This window comes from Protomyctophum parallelum (assembly GCF_964188405.1).
Source record: "Protomyctophum parallelum genome assembly, chromosome: 11".
NCBI lineage: Eukaryota > Metazoa > Chordata > Actinopteri > Myctophiformes > Myctophidae > Protomyctophum > Protomyctophum parallelum.
Genome location: NC_139707.1, coordinates 43621490 through 43640134, shown reverse-complemented (window position 1 = coordinate 43640134; position 18645 = coordinate 43621490). Strand labels below are relative to the sequence as shown.

The 18645-nt window shown below is 43.2% G+C and overlaps 1 protein-coding gene across 1 annotated transcript in view; it reads left to right on the top strand.

Moving 5' to 3' along the window:
* Nucleotides 1-16976, top strand: part of st6gal2a (ST6 beta-galactosamide alpha-2,6-sialyltranferase 2a) — a 46883-nt gene extending 29907 nt beyond the window's left edge. Inside the window, exons 4-6 of the mRNA XM_083776944.1 lie at nucleotides 1638-1739; nucleotides 5201-5375; nucleotides 12642-16976. Of these exons, the coding sequence (XP_083633070.1) occupies nucleotides 1638-1739; nucleotides 5201-5375; nucleotides 12642-12889 (525 nt within the window). The 3' untranslated portion in view covers nucleotides 12890-16976. The remainder of the gene's footprint in view (nucleotides 1-1637; nucleotides 1740-5200; nucleotides 5376-12641) is intronic.
* The last annotated feature ends 1669 nt before the right edge of the window (nucleotides 16977-18645 follow it).

Here is an 18645-nt window from a genome sequence, read left to right as displayed (position 1 = left end):
AATGTTGTTGTTACCCCCTCGGTGTTCCAGTTTACCTACAGCATTGAGGTTCTGTACAAACATGTCCTTTGAAGAACCTATAATGAGCGAGAGTAGACAAAGGTGCCTGGGCTCGCCGGGAAGATGGGATAAAACATTTTCCCACTCTCGTTGGGTGCAGTCAACCACGTTCCTCCTGTGATGAACATAGAAACGCCAAGCCACTGTTTTTCCACCTGGCAGCGATTGATTTCACGGGGAGGTTCCACTCCCCACCGAACAAACTCCTTGGCCAACCAGCACGGGTCACTAGTGCATCGAGAAGAATAGTGTCGAGGGTAGGTACCCTCACAAGAAACATGCAGTAATCCTGGTCTCTAAACTGCCTCCCCCTGGGGGAGCGCCTGATGGAGGGGAAAGGAACTGGTTGTAATAACGTGTTCCTTCCACGCGCTACGTCCAACCAGGGAAACCGAGAGCCCAGGATCACATTAGATAATTGACACAGGGGTGAAAAATGGGTTACAAGATCGTGGGTTAAATAAAAAAATATATATAGCTTTTAACATCGGTCCGGTTGCTAAGCAACGCCTCCATCACCTCCAGCACCTTTTTGCACACGGCCCCATAGACCTGCCGCTGCGTTCAAAGTGGGATTTTCTAAGCCTTATTACTCTGGAAATACGAGCACCGCACATGGTGATCGGCATCCATCCAAGGTTCAGATGTCATTTGTAATTTTGTCTCGCCTCGCTCCTGACGTTTCTGGTGAAAGGTAATTGGCGTGAGCTAATGCTAATGATGGCCGATCCTTACAATGGTGGTCTGGAGGCTGGTATTAACAGGAAATGAACATGACCAAAATCAAGGTATATGAAATGGAGGTAAGGTCACCAACGTAATTTTCGCTATCACGCAATTCCATACGGCAGACTCGTCACACCATGAGACCAAACTGCACCCGGAAGTTCAGCAGAATGCTCATGAACAAACACTATTTCTGAATGACTGAGATATTTTGTAAAGTAATCGCTTCTGGCAAATAACACATTATTGTCTGCTGTGTTGCTTTTCGATGTGTACACTGTGTACTTTTACAGAGGTATCTAAAGAGCAAAAAGTATGTTTCTGAACGTGCCAAGTATCGCGAGACTGTCCACCGTTTCCTGTCTGGCAGCCAAATCTCGTGATACCCCCGGAACAGAAAAGATACCTGCTGCTGTTTAAATCCTCAGATAAAATGATGTAATGTGCACTCGAAAAGCAAGTGATTAGAAAACAAACTGTGATATGAATTCTAAATAGTACCTTAAATTGAATTAGAGTGAGACGCGCACAAGTTGAGCTATTGTAAAAAGTACTTAGGGCTGCAGCCCACCAATCGATCGCTCGCTGTCTTCACACCCGCAGTGTGTTATTGGAATGAACCTGAGTCTCTGCAGTGATTTGTGAGCGTTTTACATCTTTACTTCCCAGACGACAGGAATACAGATTTAAGACAAAAAACAAAGAGGACAAATGCTCGCCGATTACCATTCATTTAGAAAAATAAAGTGGCAGTCCAGTCATTTCAATAAGATGCCTTTTTAAAGGGACTTTATTTTGTCAGAAAACGCTTGTGTACATTGACTTCTTCCATTCTAAATCACCCACTGCAGATTCTGGCCAATCCTAAACATCGATTCAACACCAGCTCTCTCTACAAGAATGTGACCCTGGTAGCCTGGGACCCTGCTCCTTATGCCCTCAACCTGCACAAGGTATGTCAAATACACACACACACACACACACACAAAACACCCCCCTAGTCTCGACTATAGGCTGCTATGGCAATAGCAGCCTTCGCATGTATGCCATACATGCCAATGCCATACATTGTATTGTACTGTACCAATGTAAAGATGGTATGGTATGAGAACTGGAAGTAAACAGTTTGATTTGGATCATCATGAAGTGTACCAAGGTTACGCTTGCAATCATGAGGTGTCGTACGTGGCAAAGCATGGAAAGGTTACACTCGTTTGTCACCATGCCACATAGTCTGTGTGTGTGTTTGTGTGGGGGGGGGGGGGGGGGGGGGGATACATAAATGTATAAATGTAACATTGCTGCTTATCACACATTGACCTTTAACTTCCCTGCCTCCTTTTCTGCCCACACTGCCATGCATCTAACGTGATTCCCCAATCCTTTCCGTCTACTCTGCCTATCAGTTGAATACCGATCCAGTTCCACCCTTCATCTGTACCATGATCATCGCAGCGCATCGTCCCCTCATTGTATTCTCTCTCTCTTTGTTCAGGTTTATCTTGTTGTGACACTGATGCTATTTTTATCCTGCACCTGTACCCCCCTCTCCCACAAATAGCTCCCATGGCAATTTCTCTCACCCTCCCCCCCCCCCCCACCGTTCCAGTCCACAACCTTTCATTTGGCTTTTGCGTCATCTGATGGCTGACCAAATCAACTCGCCATCGCTGCCGTGCTCCCTCTTCTCCCTCTCTCTCTTTCTCTCTCTCTCTCTATCTCTCTCTCTATCTCTCTCTCTCTCTCTCTCTCTCTCTCTCTCTCTCCTGACAGCTCCCTGATTAGGGGAATGGGGCTTCTGCACGGTGAATGAGGGAAAAGACCTGCCTTCTGAAGGCTTAATATACCAGGATTTGCACTGCAAATTTGAAATTGGATCCTTACCCTGATCCACACGTAACCATCTGATTTGTTAAGTCCTTCAGTCATTGTCTTGAAATGAAGTGGCCTCAATTTAAGAATGCTCCTTTGGCCTGCTTTGAGTGTTAAATAGCCCATAACCACTTCTAATGGATGCACTATTATTGTGCAGTCCGAGTGCCAACCTTTTATTCTTTGCAGGTGGGGTCATTTGTCTCTACAGGTCCAATGAACCTTTTCCAGGCCTAGTCCATGCTGGATTCTTGCCAGACAGACTCAAAATCCTTTGACATGCTTAAAAAATAAAACGGCCAATTTATCTTGCTTGCAAGGAGCATCAGTCAGTGTCACACTGCCCGTGTGTGTGTGTGTGTGTGTGTGTGTGTGTGTGTGTGTGTGTGTGTGTGTGTGTGTGTGTGTGTGTGTGTGTGTGTGTGTGTGTGTGTGTGTGTGTGTGTGTGTTCACCCTGCGTACTTAATTTAAAAACCTACTTCTCTTAGCATTTAGAACTCCACTGAACCACTTTCAGCCAAGCCAATCAATGCCAGTAATTCATCTTTGCACGGTGATCTGTGGCTTCTAATCTGCTGTATATCAAAAATCATTATCTGAAAATATCAGCTTATACTTCTTAGTAGTAGTTGCATGCATCATTAGGTACTCTAACAACGGCTTGTGTGATACTGACTGATGTCTGAATTGATTTATCTGTCATTGTGTGAGCAGGCAGGCAGATACTGTCCATCTTAGATTTTTTACATTCTGCCCAATGAATCTACCTGAGAAGAGAGATGCGAAAAAGGCATATATATATTGAAAAAATAAAGCTATACATAATATTATATGAATATTATATTACAATATTCTCAACGGTCGTCTTAAATATTTGTTACTTACTAAGCTGGGATGACCAGATCTTATGCATGTCATTGCAGGCTGACCAGGCCATGACCTGGTCACTAAACCACAATGACCTGGGCACTATATATGGGAGCTGATGGGGGCTTTCCTGGGGTGAGAGACGGGGATTTGAGTTAGGTGACGGTACAGAGTGATAGGGATTGTGGGTTAGGTGTCAAAAACGCAAGGTTTCATAGTTAACTGCGACCTCTGGTCGCAATCATTTCCCCCTTTCATTAGACAGGCATGGCATTTGTCCCTGTAAAGATCACTAAATAGTCACTGCAATGACGACTCAATGAGGCCGTTGTGCTTAGAATGCAGTGCAGTGTTTAGGTTGTTATTACTGTAGATAAAGTAAAAGTAGAGTGTAGGCTCAATATGTCAGTTTGTCACCTCTCCCTTCACATTCAATAGATCCCGTGATCTTTTGTGGCCAGATGTCATTTTCTGGCGTCTAGTCTAGTAGGACCCCAGGGGTATATACTTTTCTCACTTCATTTTCCTGTCTACACCAAATCTTTTCTGAGAATAACCAATTTACAAGCTCACAAGACATTGCAATGCGACATATTTTGAGATGTAGATCAGCTATTTTTCTCTTCAAATGTTTGTTAAGTTTATGACATGTCCAGAATAGGGATACTATGGTTCAAGTGTATAAGGAGTGCATACCCTACACAATATGGGCTCTTGCAGGTCCATTTGGGTTGCATCTGTACACTCTCAGAGTTAAATTAACAGCTGAGGTGATGAGGAGCGGGTGCAGAGCTTAGAGCTTATTAATAGAGACGGCACCGGATTTCTCCTCCCATCCACTTGCATTAAGTTGCTCAAAAGCGCATGAGGCGATTTCACTCCTCCTTCCGGGTAGGAACAGAGTGCATTCTGGGATGGATTGGACCCAAACACATGAACGCGCTGCCGTTGACTATCATTGCGCCGTTTGCGTGCGTTCACGTATGAAACATTCGTTCACGTATCATGGACCCAATAAATGACAAATTCGGCCACTATGTCCATTTCGCCTCAGGGTTTCCTCCCGGTGCCGTCTCTATTAAAGGACCTATAACATAAAATTCAACTCTCATATGTGTTTTCTATCCCCACAAATAAACAATTTTTAACAATCAGGCTTTCATATCATATAGGTGCTTTAATGGAAATTTCTCTCAGGAACAGCTCAACTGATTTTGTCCTCATCGTGATGTCAACAATGTCACCCTACTTTGTATAATTCCTCCTCTTCTTCAGTCTTCAGTTTCAATTTTCCAAGCTGGCATGGAGGCATGGCATGGAAACAAGCCTGGTTTTATCTAGCATCAGTATTATAATGACTCAAATATTAAATAATCTGCATATCAGCACTCCCACCACCTCAGGATATTGTGGTATTGCAGCTAAAACTGTCCAGAAAGTCAAGAAAGAAATGACAAGGACTGGTTATATCAGAGTGGTGAGGCTCAAACCATTAGAAATAACTTTGAGGGACATAGACAATATGATATTAAATATTGAAAGCAGTTTTATGATATTTGCGCTTTAATATATACTCTAAGGTGCAGAGGACAGCCATTTTGTGTATTTGAGGTCAGAAAGTTCCCCGTAACATGCCCTCTGCCTTCTTCGTTCCCCTGTCCTCTCTATACTCAGTGGTATGCCAGCCCAGACTACAACCTGTTCAGCCCATATGTAGAGCGCCGCAGGCTGGACCCCGGGCAGCCCTTCTACGTCCTTCACCCCAGCTACGTCTGGCAGCTCTGGGACGTGATCCAGGGAAACACGCAGGAGAACATCCAGCCCAACCCGCCTTCCTCTGGGTTTATAGGTGAAAGAGCACACACACACACACCTTGTATATTCCTGTATGATTGTGCACAGTGCTGCGCACACCTTCTCACACACCGTCTCACACCTGTACTCATGGATTTGATCAGTAGCGGCTGGAATGTTCCACGGGCCCTAAGGCAAGATTGACAGCCCCACACACGGTGAACGCCGTACGGGCCCGTAAATACCACTTCAGAACCCTCAACGTGTCTCAGTTGCAGCGTACCTGAGGCAATGAGTATACATAATGTAGGCTCACAGGTTGCATGCAATCAACATGCAATTACGTTACATGTTGAAATGTCCATATTCCTAACGGAGCGAATCAAATACTGGGTCTGTTAGACAGCTGAGCATCCACGAGGCATACAGATTGACTCTGAATTAGTCTTCAAAGCAAGGAGACTGGATATCGTATCTATCTATCTATCTATCTATCTATCTATCTATCTATCTATCTATCTATCTATCTATCTATCTATCTATCTATCTATCTATCTATCTATCTATCTATCTATCTATCTATCTATCTATCTCTATCTACAATACAGGCAGGCACATACTGTATATCATATTATAATAATTGCATCATGTCATTTTTTTATTATAACAAACATGCATTAGCCTTTTATCCAATATATTGTGCTAAATTGGCAGTTATGGTCTTGTGGTTGACCCACGTCGTAATGAGAAAGCCAACATGTGAATTCTAAGATGGCTTATACTGTTACTGCACATCTCCCTTGCAGACAAGACAAAAGACTGTAGCCAAGCCAATGCATTTTATGTCTGTGTGCGTTTTCTTTACGAGCCAAATGCTGTCATTACATCTTGTTTATTTACATCTGCCGACAGTTGCCATGGCTGCATGGTAATTGGTGCTGGAGGACCCTAGAACATGCTGTGCAATTTTCTGTCCTTTGGAATAAATAAAATCATTATGACCACAACGGCAAAGGAAGTGGGGCTGTACATTAAAAAGGGAGACCACTGTTTCTCAACTAGAGAAGTAGAAAAATGTTTAAAAAAAATAAGTCTGGACCAGGAATCATGATTGACTAAACTTACATGCTGTATTTATTATAATAATAATAATTAATATTATTATTATTAAAAGCCATGTAACATTTTATGATAATTGGATAATGCTGAGATTTGTACTGTGCAGGTTGATTTAATTGCTGCTAAACAATGAGGACTGTGTAGACTAGAGTATCAAATTTTAACTTAAGCTTTATCTCAAATGTCAACATTTAGCTATTTTGCTGCAGATGTAGCAGCTCGCTAAAATGGCCATATGTTTTTACGTATGGCCATTTCAGTGAGCTGCTACATCTGCAGCAGTTAAAGACACAGCTTCATAGCACTTTTCTTGTCATGGGGTTGACATGCGAGAGCTTTTCAAACGTCACATGAATTCATATACATACAGCGTTAAATGGCCATACTATCAGGCCCGTCGCTCTTTCTTCTTTCTTTCTTTTTTAATTATAGGACGACCTCCGTTTAAAGCCATTACTGTGGCACAGCATCGGCACTTTGCCAGATTTAGAACACAGCTGTTCTCATGAGTCACTCAGTCAGGGTCGTCGCTGCGCTCGTCAGTCGTTCATGCTTTGCACTCTAGCGGTGCTGTGCACCGGGCAGCGGGGAGAACGTTGATATAAATACAGTAATGCACTTCTTTGACACGTCGGTGGTGACAATTTGGAGATTGTGAGTGCTGTATGCACCTGGTCAATGGCGAGCAGAGTGCAGGCACTGGAGCAATGGGGGTAGAACCAAGCTTAAACACGCACTCACTGTTGTGTGTAAAAGAGTGACACGCACACACGATTGAACCAGAAACAACACTGCTTTACTTAGTCTCTTGTCTCAGTACAGAACAGACTTCCTTGTTATTTCGCGCACTGTGTATTACGTAGCATCTGCATAATAACCAGTCTCTTAAAGGCATCTCAACCATTATCTGCAAACCCCATATAACACAGTGTCCATATTATTAGAACATAACACTCACATACTGCACGCACGCACGCACGCACACGCACACACACAGGCTCTAGTTGTGCAGGAAATGTGTATGAAAAAAAGTTTGTTTATTCACTAATAATTACAGTACATAAAAATGTATGGTACATGGTTAAATAATAAACTATTCGACATACCGTACGTGTGACATGTCAAATCATGCATCCATCTCTTTGAAAGCTGCCTTTGCTCTCGTAACGCAGAAATGCTTTCCTCCTAGACTCGGGTAAAAAGATAAACCTCAACCTGTCCTCGTATTTCATACATAAAATCATTTTCAAAGAACCATACAGGTGTCAATGCATGCCATTGTCTATATACACATTATACAGGGTTCTCATTCAGGGTATGTGAGAAAACACAATTGGGCGCTGAAGACACATTTTTGAACATACATACAGTACATGCAGTATCGGCAACCAAGAGCCTAGTTGCAATGCATTTCATGTCCGCCAAACACGATGAACACTGCTGCTAGTTACAGTTAGAATCTTTTCGGATTTACACATTGCGCACAGTTGTCTCCTGAACGTCGGCTCCTACTAAGGCATGAATGAGGACTTTACAATCGATCCCTTTTTTGTGATTTTTCTCTTGTGGCCCATGATTGAAGCTACAGCACCTGATTAATTTATGTATATCTATTTTGACATATAACATGTAAACATGGATGTATGCATTTTATTACGTGATCTGTGGGTGTCTATTTACTGTATGTGGGTATGGTACATACTTCTCCCGCTTGACCTGCACTTATACGTAGGCCTACCATTCTATTATTTTCCAATATTTACAGATTCTGCCATAATTATATCTTGTAGTGCTACTTTTAGAAGTGGGGGGGGGGGGGTGCCCCATAAGACACGTGCGGGCACACATGCACACACTTTTGCGTGCACGTGTGCAAAGCGCGCATACAAGCACTATAAAATATGCAGACGTGTATGGCCTATTTAGGCACAGGGTTTACAATGCTTACCCCCCCACTACACCCCTGATTACATCTACATAATGGTAGACCACTTGCTAATTTGTCCTGGCTTTGGCAAAGAATGCCATCTATCGTAAACCACTGAAGAGACCATTGCGCGTAAATCACTGTCTTTGGCAGTGAAGCGCTGGACGTAAATAGCAGTTCTTGGCAGTCGATGCATTTCAACGAGCTGGAGAAACGGGGAGACCCGTTAATGAACACTCTGTATGTAGCAATGATTACTATCGGAATATAGAGCCTCAACTTTGTTAAGCACAAACTCTACCTCATTTGAATTTAATTGGTAAATCTATATTTTATCCAGAGGTGATTTTCAGCTACGTTTTCTGCAAGTCAATCTGCATTTTAAAATGCACTAAAACACAACAATGGTGCCCAGACCCGTGTTCAAGTCTGACCCCAGTCTTGTCTCGCATACATCCTCTCTCTCTCTTGGCCTTGGTTTCCTGTCTCTGATCCATCCATCTTAAATAAAGTTTACAAATGTGAAATTTACATCTTACAAAACACACACACACACACACACACACACACACACAAACACACACACACACACACACACACACACACAAATAAAATAAATGCAAAGACAATGTAACTCGACAAGAAATAACTGTACAATAAAGCTCACTGTTGTAGGATTAAGTCCCTGCATGCCTCAGAATTAACTTTTTTTTTTTTTTTTTTGACTAGTGCTCCCAACTCAAAATGTATGAGCACTCACCAAAATGTATGTGATTATTATTGTTATTATTTCGATCAATAAAAGAAAACCACAGTATAACATTATGGAAAGCATACAGTAGCATTATGCATGGTAGGACGCCACTGTATGCAATCTCCTGACTCTCTTGTCGAGTTCCATCCATTCTCTTCACTTAGAGTGAGCTATCACGGATTCCAATAAATAAAAGGATTGAAGGGAACATAAAGGTCAGTGGTCTAGTGGAGGGAAGGTATTATATTTGTCGTGCAAACGTCATTACACTGACGTTATTCTTTCATCTCTACAGTATCTAGAGGAAAAACTTGAAAGGCTAGACTAGAGTCTACACATACATACAAATGACCGTTGTGTACAGTGTGTGCTCTATACTCCTGTCTAATGTGCCATCATAAATATCCTGTACATATTCATTCAGAATATTTGAAACGGTTTCAATACTAATTTGTTTCACTCGATAGCAACCGTGCGTTCTCCTAAGACTACAGTACCTAGAGGAAAAACTTGAAAGGCTAGACTAGAGTCTACATATACATACAGCACTGCTTGCAGTGGAACAGAATTAGGAAACACCTGTAAAACTGAAGGTTGAGAGAACGAAGAGGGAGAGAGAACGTTTTGATATGTGTACTGTACACAACGGTTTTCCCATGGAGCAAGCAGACCCTGCCTCTCATCACAATGTTTGTCTCAGCAAGCGCTTGCTTGTCTCGCTTCTCAACTGGAGAATACTGGTTGGTGAAGCAGTGGCCAGCAACGACGCCAATGAGCAAACATATCCATGGTGCAGAGATGGGGCCCCTAATCTCCGCCACCGTTGGTCCCATCGACTTGAAACTGTGTACACACACAAGTGTGTGTGATGCCGGAGCAGAACATGTGCCCCAAATGTTTCACATGGGCCTGTTATAGCATTTTTTGTTAAACTTTTGCTTTTGGTACACAGTATCTCCATAGTCCTTAAACCCAACATTTCTGTCAGATCTTTCAAATTCCATCCTTTTTTCAGGAGTTTTCAGGAGTGGTCCATTTTGAACAGAATGTCTCAAATCATGAACCCAGCCTGCGATTGCCGTGAAACTTTGCACGCACATTCTCACTAGGCCGAGGAAGAAATGCCAGCCTTTTCACATTGTCCAGGAGGCCGTTTTTTACTCCTAGATTTTGTCCAAACATTACGCAAATCGGTATGCATTATCTCTATGGTCATTGTGACTGTCAGATTTTTCATATTGCATCCTGATTGGCGGATTGCTGGCCCACAATAACCTACAGTACCTGATCTGGCGGAGGAGACCTGTTCTCCGAGGAGAACTTTTTCTAGTTCTAATTGTTTTATACCAAATGTGGTTATGGGAAATTTGACACGTTCTTTTTGCTTTTGGACTTTTACCTAAAGTTTTTACATTAAAGGCAAGTGTATATTAAAATAAATGAATTAGCAGTTGACACAATATTAAGGCTTACAATAATAATCAATCTTGAAAAATAAGCATGTTATACAAGCTCTAGCATAGAGATAATTAAAAGGCAGACATCCTTAGACCACACACAGTCTGTTTCTATGTCTGTTCCACATTTAGCCGTTTTGTGAAGGTCCAACCAGGTGACATGCTCACATCTGATCTAAAAATCGGAAATGGAATCTGGGAGAAAACGGTAAAACACGGACCTTCCCCACCCCCTCTCCATATCAGTCCTCACTAATACTCAATATAGGACGGTACCATTTCTGTCTACTCAGTGTCAGAGGTGGACTTTGGATAGCTTGAAAATGTACCTCCTGGTGACGTCAGACTAGAATTATTATTATTTATCTTTTTCCCAATGTGTACGACGACGAGTGCTTTATTCTGGCCCCGGGTCCGGCTTTTCCCTCATGGCACTGTTGATGGTACTTCTGCTCTGGAGGTGACCACTACGGGAGGGTTGGTGGCGGAGGCTGCGTTGCTGCAGCCTTGGTCGGGGGGGACACTGGCGGGCACCTGGGCGTCACAAGCCACCGTGTTGCTGTAGACTCTGCGGGTAAGCTGGATGACCGTGGTCTTGGAGGGCATGGAGGAGGGGCCGTTGTCCAATGGCCGCCTCTTGCAGTGGAACAGAATTAGGAAACACCTGTAAAACTGAAGAGGGAGAGAGAGAGAGAGAACGTTTTGATATGTGTACAGTACACACTCACACACACACGTACACAAGCATGCACGCACATGTGCGCACGCACAACACGGCTATGCCGGGCAGTTCATAGAGCAGTCATCCCGAACCAGGGGTGGGATGACCTTGGCCTAGCTGCCTCTCTCAAGAGGCTTGGTCACATGGACCACTTCAGAGCTCGGCCAGGCATAAATGCTCGGCCAGGCAGAAATCCTGCTGCCTTGGTGTGCTTTTGATGTGCTTAATGGGCATTGCCGTCTGGAAAGAGGAAATGTCCCACTAATGGCCTGCTGCATCGGTGAAGTAGCATTTTTTAAATGGTTAATGTCGGTCTAGTTAGGTCATTAAACACGTTGCATAGATGGCCCTGACAGCTGCCCGCTGAGATATACATGTGCAGAGGCTACGCCTCTCTCCTGCTCCGGTTCTCATCTTCTGCCTGTCTTGAATACGGCGAAGTGATTTACCTGGTTAATAATAAACCACGGTAAAGGGTGTGGATTAATGTCTGCACTCTGCAGGATATCTGTTGGTTACGCGGGAGCTTCATGAATCTTACCAAGTATATACAATCCACAAGGCATCGGAATGAGGCAAGCATACCACATCAGAGGTGCAGCTAAATAACGCATGAAAAGGTGAAATATTTCATATATCATGGGGGGGGGGGGGCGTCAAACTTGGACTTTCTTGGCCGTTCCTAAGTTTAAATTAGTTTAGCACGCTAGTAGCCCTTCACTTTTTGGATTCATTGTGCAGAAAAGGGTAAGAAGCCGTTTCTGAGCCGGTGGGAGCTGCCGTGTGTGTGACCTCGGAGCTACAGAATGAGCGTAGGGACTGAGGGAACATATTGGGGCTAGACTAATATGAGAAATAGAAAGGCTGCACCATGGTGACAATTTTCCAATTTTGTAACTTGAAGACGAATTTTTTTTCTGTCATTGCCTATTATTTAAACAATATGTCGCACCCTAGCGCCACAAATGGCAATACAGAAAATGTTTTCCAGACACAAAAGAATGGCAAACCAAAAGATATGTGTTGCTGCTTCTCTTGCTGACATCATACACATACAGACAGAAAATGTTATGTAATCCCTAAAGTTATCGTTATCGCTTCATTTGCGTGTCCTCCGGACACCAGAACAACATCAACGGTGATTGGTTGGGGTAAAGCAAATGTCACCTCCATTCACCTCCGTTGCATTGACGTATGTAATCGTACCGAGCCCGAGTTATTGAATGGAAAGTAGGAAAATGCATTGCATTATCCAAGCAGACAAAGTGGTTCCTCCTGCAGAGAAGAAGTGGCGTGTCTTCAACTATTATACGAAACTAACTGTATTTGTGTCATCGTTGTAGGCATCCTGCTGATGATGGCGCTGTGCGAAGAAGTGCACGTGTACGAGTACATTCCCTCCCTGAGGCAGACGGACCTGTGCCACTACCACGAGCGGTACTACGACGCCGCCTGCACACTGGGCGCGTACCACCCCCTCCTCTTTGAGAAGAGCCTGATCCAGAGAATCAATACAGGCCCCGAGAGTGACCTCAGGAGAAAAGGCCGGGTCACGCTCCCTGGATTCAACACCGTAAACTGTGACATCTGAGATATGAAATCTTTATCCCGTGGGCCAAGAGACACACACACACACACACACACACACACACCCTCTTTGTGGACTGAGTCAGGGGTGCTATAAAGCCACAGGGGATTAGGGGTTACGGAAACCGACAAGTCAGACCTGTGAAGAACCGAAGCCATAGCCCTTCAGGGTGTGATGGACCTGGAATGTTCTATCAGACCTTCAGTCTTCTTCAGGATAATGTTACTTCACCCAAGACTGGCAAAACAAACCGGTCTGAAGGGAATCCTCTGCTTTCGCTGAGCCACGTTAGCGGTGGAGCTGACCAGGTAGCAATAGATCCGTGTTTTTTTTTTTGGTAGACGAGTCAGTTTTCAATGTCTGGATATGTTTTTAGTATTGTGAACTCTGTGCTAATGAAGAGCTTAGTGGTGGGTCTGGTCTCTGCCTAAAGAAAGCTCTGCTGTTTGATGGATATTGATTTTTTTGTTCCTTTTCTACTGGTCTAATGGGTTGTGAAATATCTAACAAAGCAAGCAGCACTGAATATCACTCGCATACGACACACACACTCATACTCTCTCAAATAATTTCTAACATTTTTGAAGAAGACAAGTCTTGGCAGGATCACCCAACACCAACATTCAAGACTATCAGTATTATGTGTCAGGATGGATGTACATTTCATTCACAGTTTGACATTTGTAAAATCGCCTCTTGTTAAGTCAGAAGTCTTCTTTGGTGTTGTCATCAGGGGGTTCTTTCGCATTATGTATACCACAACACTCCCCGAATCACTCGCCCTCTACCATAAATGACTGCATGCCAACTCACAAGCAGATTGTAACTCCTACTTAGCACTTTAAGAATGACTTCTGATTCAACGCCAGGACGCCTTGTTGTCTTTCAGATCAAAATGATTCATCGTACTCAAATGAGTCCCAATTGTTGTTATTTTGACAAGGGTGTTATATCCACAAAAATCGGGGGCCAAAATGGATCTTCAATCCATATACTATAGGTGTATAGAACAGATTTGATGCTGTGCTTCTTAGTGAACCAACGGAACACTTTCCTATGATTTACCTTTCGGACTGTTCAGTGTCTTGTGTCTACTACTGTCATGACTGGCGGGTCATCGTGTTAAATTGTTGATTAACCTGTTTAGCAACTGGACTTAGAAGCATTGTTAGCTAAATTGCTAAGATTAAGAGTTCTACTGGCTATAGCTGTATTTACACGGCCTGCCCTGTGTGAATAATAGTCAGAAAGAATAGATGCCGTTGCGTTGTCAGACATTGGCAACACCTTTGTGTAATCATTAGCCACTATGTGAAAGCCAATTCGCGTTGTAATGAATGTAATTAAATTACCCCTTGCAATGGCCAAATCAGCCCACACATTTGACCTGTCTATGCAGTAGTCTTTGTTGCAATTTCTCTTGTCACTTCAAAGCAGCATGTAGTGCTGCACTTGCTATACATCGACAATGTACATTTTCTCAATTAACCCTCTGATATTGGACTTGAGACCTCTGCGGTGGATAGCGGAGACCATATCAGAACAAAAGAGATGTTTAAGCTGTAATTTGTACAGTCCTATTCACCCTGTTCTCTGCTTTGATTGGTTTTTATGTTTACACTTGAGTCTGTACCAGGCATGTAGTGAGTAGTATTGGTTTGACAGACTGTGGATCAGGTTTGTGCATGTCCACCATCACTAGCTTGGTCTTTCTTGCATTCATTGAAAGGGAATTTACCTCTTTTATTTAGTTGTTTTATATTTTTATCGTTAATGTGAATATACTCAAGTGTTTGGATATTTGTTGCCAAATCATGAGGCAGACAAGTTGTATAGCCAGAAGACGGAGTTGTGATTTATACTGCGACCTTGCAGTCAGAAATGTAAAAGTTTGTAGCAGTGTTTTATAGTACTAAGAACTGTTGCGTGTGGTTGAAATACAGTATGTATGTATGTATGTAAAAGTGTTATTTGGGCACAAGATATGTCATAATGTGTGCTGAAGGAAGACAGCTGTCCAGGCAGTAGATGAAAAGAAGAGCTGTTATGTTCTTGTATGTATATATTATCCTGGCACTCATAGTTATGCAGTTCTAAGTGGATTCAAAGTGGGTGTCTCATTTGCAGATACGCGAGAAGGTAGACAAATCTAGTCGTGCTACTGCAGCTCCAGGGTGAACGTCTTGTTTGCAGATCAAAGGAAGACCTACTGTATACCGGAAAGGGTTTCTCCGAAGGTGAGTTGGAGACGGTATTCTTTAGCAGTCATGCAGATTTGCTGCTTTCTTTATTAGTTTGTTTTGTTCTTGAGGTAAATCATCATAATATCTAATTGCTTGCGAACACACTGAAGGTCCAAAAAAAGAAAGAAAAGCCCTGAGGTATCTTGTATATGAATTAATTGCTGTTTGATTGCGTACGGATGCACAGAGCATGCGAAAATGGAGCAGGGCAAAGAGTCAAAAACTGTCCATGTTTACTGTACTTTAACTAGACATTCGTATTCAGAGAAGTAGGTGGGTGTGCTATAAAACGATTTTATTTGTTTCTTTTCACTGGCGGCGTGCAGATTTCAGTATACTATTGTGTGTGTGTATAGGGAAATAACATACACTTTTGGGGCAGCTATTATTTGTTCCCTAGAGAAGCATTCGATCAGGTGCAATGCATCTTGGCAACTGTAGTGGAATGTTGATATTGTGCCAATTATAATTTTGAAAGGTTTTAGCTACGGTAGCTACAGTAGGTGGCTTTAAAGGCAGAATGAGTCCTTTTTTGAGTACAAACCAATATTGCGAACTCCATTACGAATGGAGTTCTATTCCTTCTCATTTTGATGCTTGGAGTGAGTTTGATTGTTAAAAGCCCCATTGTGCAATGAGAGGCATCTTCCGATTGAACAGGGAATTCTTAGATCTGCTCGGTGGCCTCACACATGTTTGTAAAAATGCAGCAGGTTAAAACCTGACTTGGCTACTAATGGTTATTTTGTGCGGGATAATCCAGAGCTGGGTGATATGTTGACATGTTATATAGTGATGTCTTGATATGAGACTAGATATCGTCTGGGATTTTGACTATTTTGCAGAATCTTGACATAACTTAAGTGTTGTCTTTATATGGTCTTAAAAAGGCTGTATTAAAGTAAAGTGATACAATTGCAATACAAGTGTAACGAACAACGGATGCCTCTACTGTTTGGCCATCATATCCAAATTACGAATGATCGTCTTGTCACCCATAAAATATTGTCACATTAATCGATCGATCAAGATATTGTGATCATTGATTTTGTCGGTCACCAAAAACCTATTAATCCGCCATAGTGGGAAGCATGGCTATAGGATGGGTGAAATGGGAGAGGAGTCTGAAGGTTTAGGAGGAGTTTAGAGTTGGGTGGGCTTTTGCCATAGGTTTAGAAAAGAGGGCAATAAACAACATGGACTTCTGTACTCCGTCTTTGATGAAAAAACCATATATATTTCGAAGGTCTTTATCATTTATCTTTATCACCGTCTATCTCCCTGATAGACCCTGATGAAGACCTTCTAGGTCGAAACGTGTTGGTCATATTTATTGATGTTGCCTTGCTCGTAAATAAATCTATATATAATTTTTCATCAAAGACGCAGTGCCTTAGAAGTGCCTTTTCTTTGCAAGTCTGCTTTTTATACCCTTTGGGAATTAAGCAGTGCTACTTTGAAAACCCCCTTTTTTGTTTATATCAAAGCTTGACTGAGTTCATTGGTTGCCAAGCACTGAGATGAGAAAATCTTTTTTTGAGAGTTACTGCTATTGACCATATTCCCAACATTTTGCTCTGACGTCACACTCACGAGTGTGCTATTGACCATATTCCCATAGTGGACATTTTGCTCGTACGTCACACTCACAAGTGTGACGTACGAGCAAAATGTCTGATGGTGCTCCCTTTTCATTCATTGTCCACTTTTTCCTCTAATTCCAGAGGCCTATCTCCTTGTACATTTTCTATTTCTCTTCTATAATTGTGGGGAATTGCTGCGCCACACTGCCTTTTTTGAAAATATGAGCATTGTTGTCCAATTTCTTGGTTTCACTTCCTGATCCTAATCAAGGACTGTCTAAAGAGGACAAGAAGCGAAGACCGTACGGGCGACGCCATGTTGCTCACATGGTGCTCCATGGAAGGAAAGAAACATGCGCAGTTGCAGACCAAGGAAGCTGAACGCGGAAGTGTTGGCTGCATAAAGCCCATTGCGCATGTTTCTTTCCTTCCATGGAGCACCATGTGAGCAACATGGCGGCGCCCTTACGGTCTTCGCTTCCCGTCCTCTTTATACAGTCCTTGATCCTGATCAACCGGGGAGGGGAGGGGAGGGGGAGGGGAGGGGAGGTGACTCGCCACAATGAGGAGTGAATGTCATATTTCACTCCCATAAGCCTTATAGGGAGTTCTTTTAAAGAGCTTTTCTTTTTTATTTTGTCATCGATTGAAGGCCCTTTTTATTAGACTTGAATGGATGTTTAGATAGACTTATTTGTATGAATTCAGCTGTTGTTAATTCATTGTTTTCTACTATGTAAATAAAGATGTTGTAAATGTAACGCTTAATTGTTGTAGTCCTGTTATTGGACACACACACACACACACACACACGCACACACACACACACACACACACACACACACACACACACACACACACACACTTTATTATTTAGCAAAACATTTTTTAATATAGTTAAAATGGCCAGTCTACAAGCTCACAACGTGTCAATGGCTAGTTGAACTATTCAAAAATGTTTTTCAGGCCTGGGCCGTGGCTCAGCGGTCCAGGCACCTTGGCTGGTAATCCAGTCTGGCAGTGTGCCGCGGGTTCGACTCCCGATCCCGATGGCCTTTACTGCATGTCACCCCCCCCCCCCCCCCCCCCATCTCTCTCCCCATTTCCTGTAAGCGTACTTACTGTCTGTCCCTCCATAATCTTTTTTTTTTCAAATTTTCAAAATGGTAAAAAAAAAAAAAAGGCAAAGAAGTTTAGGGATAAGGGTTTTAAGCGGTGACGGAAATGGAGCCCTCGGCCTCGGAGAGAGTTCTCACTAACCTGCTTGTTCATGAGTATATAGATGAGGGGGTTGATGACGGCGCTGCTCTTGGCCAGCAGCGACGGCACCACGCTCGCCACGGGGCTGATGGTGTGCGGCGGGCCGAAGGTGGCCATCATGGCCACCACGCCGTAGGGCATCCAGCAGAGCAGGTAGCAGGCCACCGTGCTCATCACCATGAAGAGGATGTGGTACTCCCGGCGCCGCGCGGCCGTCTTACGGATCCTACCCACCTGTGTGCAGGAGAGGCAGACAACGGATGAGCACACACGGAGAAAGAATCATGGCACAGCTGTAGTTGGTCGTGGTAATTGGTATATGATGGCGACACTAGTAAGCGGACCTGTAATGGGCCTGACAAGGGGTGTGTGTGTGTGTGTGTGTGTGTGTGTGTGTGTGTGTGTGTGTGTGTGTGTGTGTGTGTGTGTGTGTGTGTGTGTGTGTGTGTGTGTGTGTGTGTGTGTGTGTGTGTGTGTGCGCGCGCACACGCTTAATGACTTCCGTCATGGATGAGAGCTTTTTAATTACTTCCTTTGCAGTAGTAAAACCACAATTACATTTTATTTTAAGATTCTGTTGGCCAAGGTGGTGGAGAAGGATTTTGCCCATGTGTGTGTGTGAGTGAGGGGGAGATTTCGTACATGCCTTGTACACGCCTAATTCTGCTGCCTG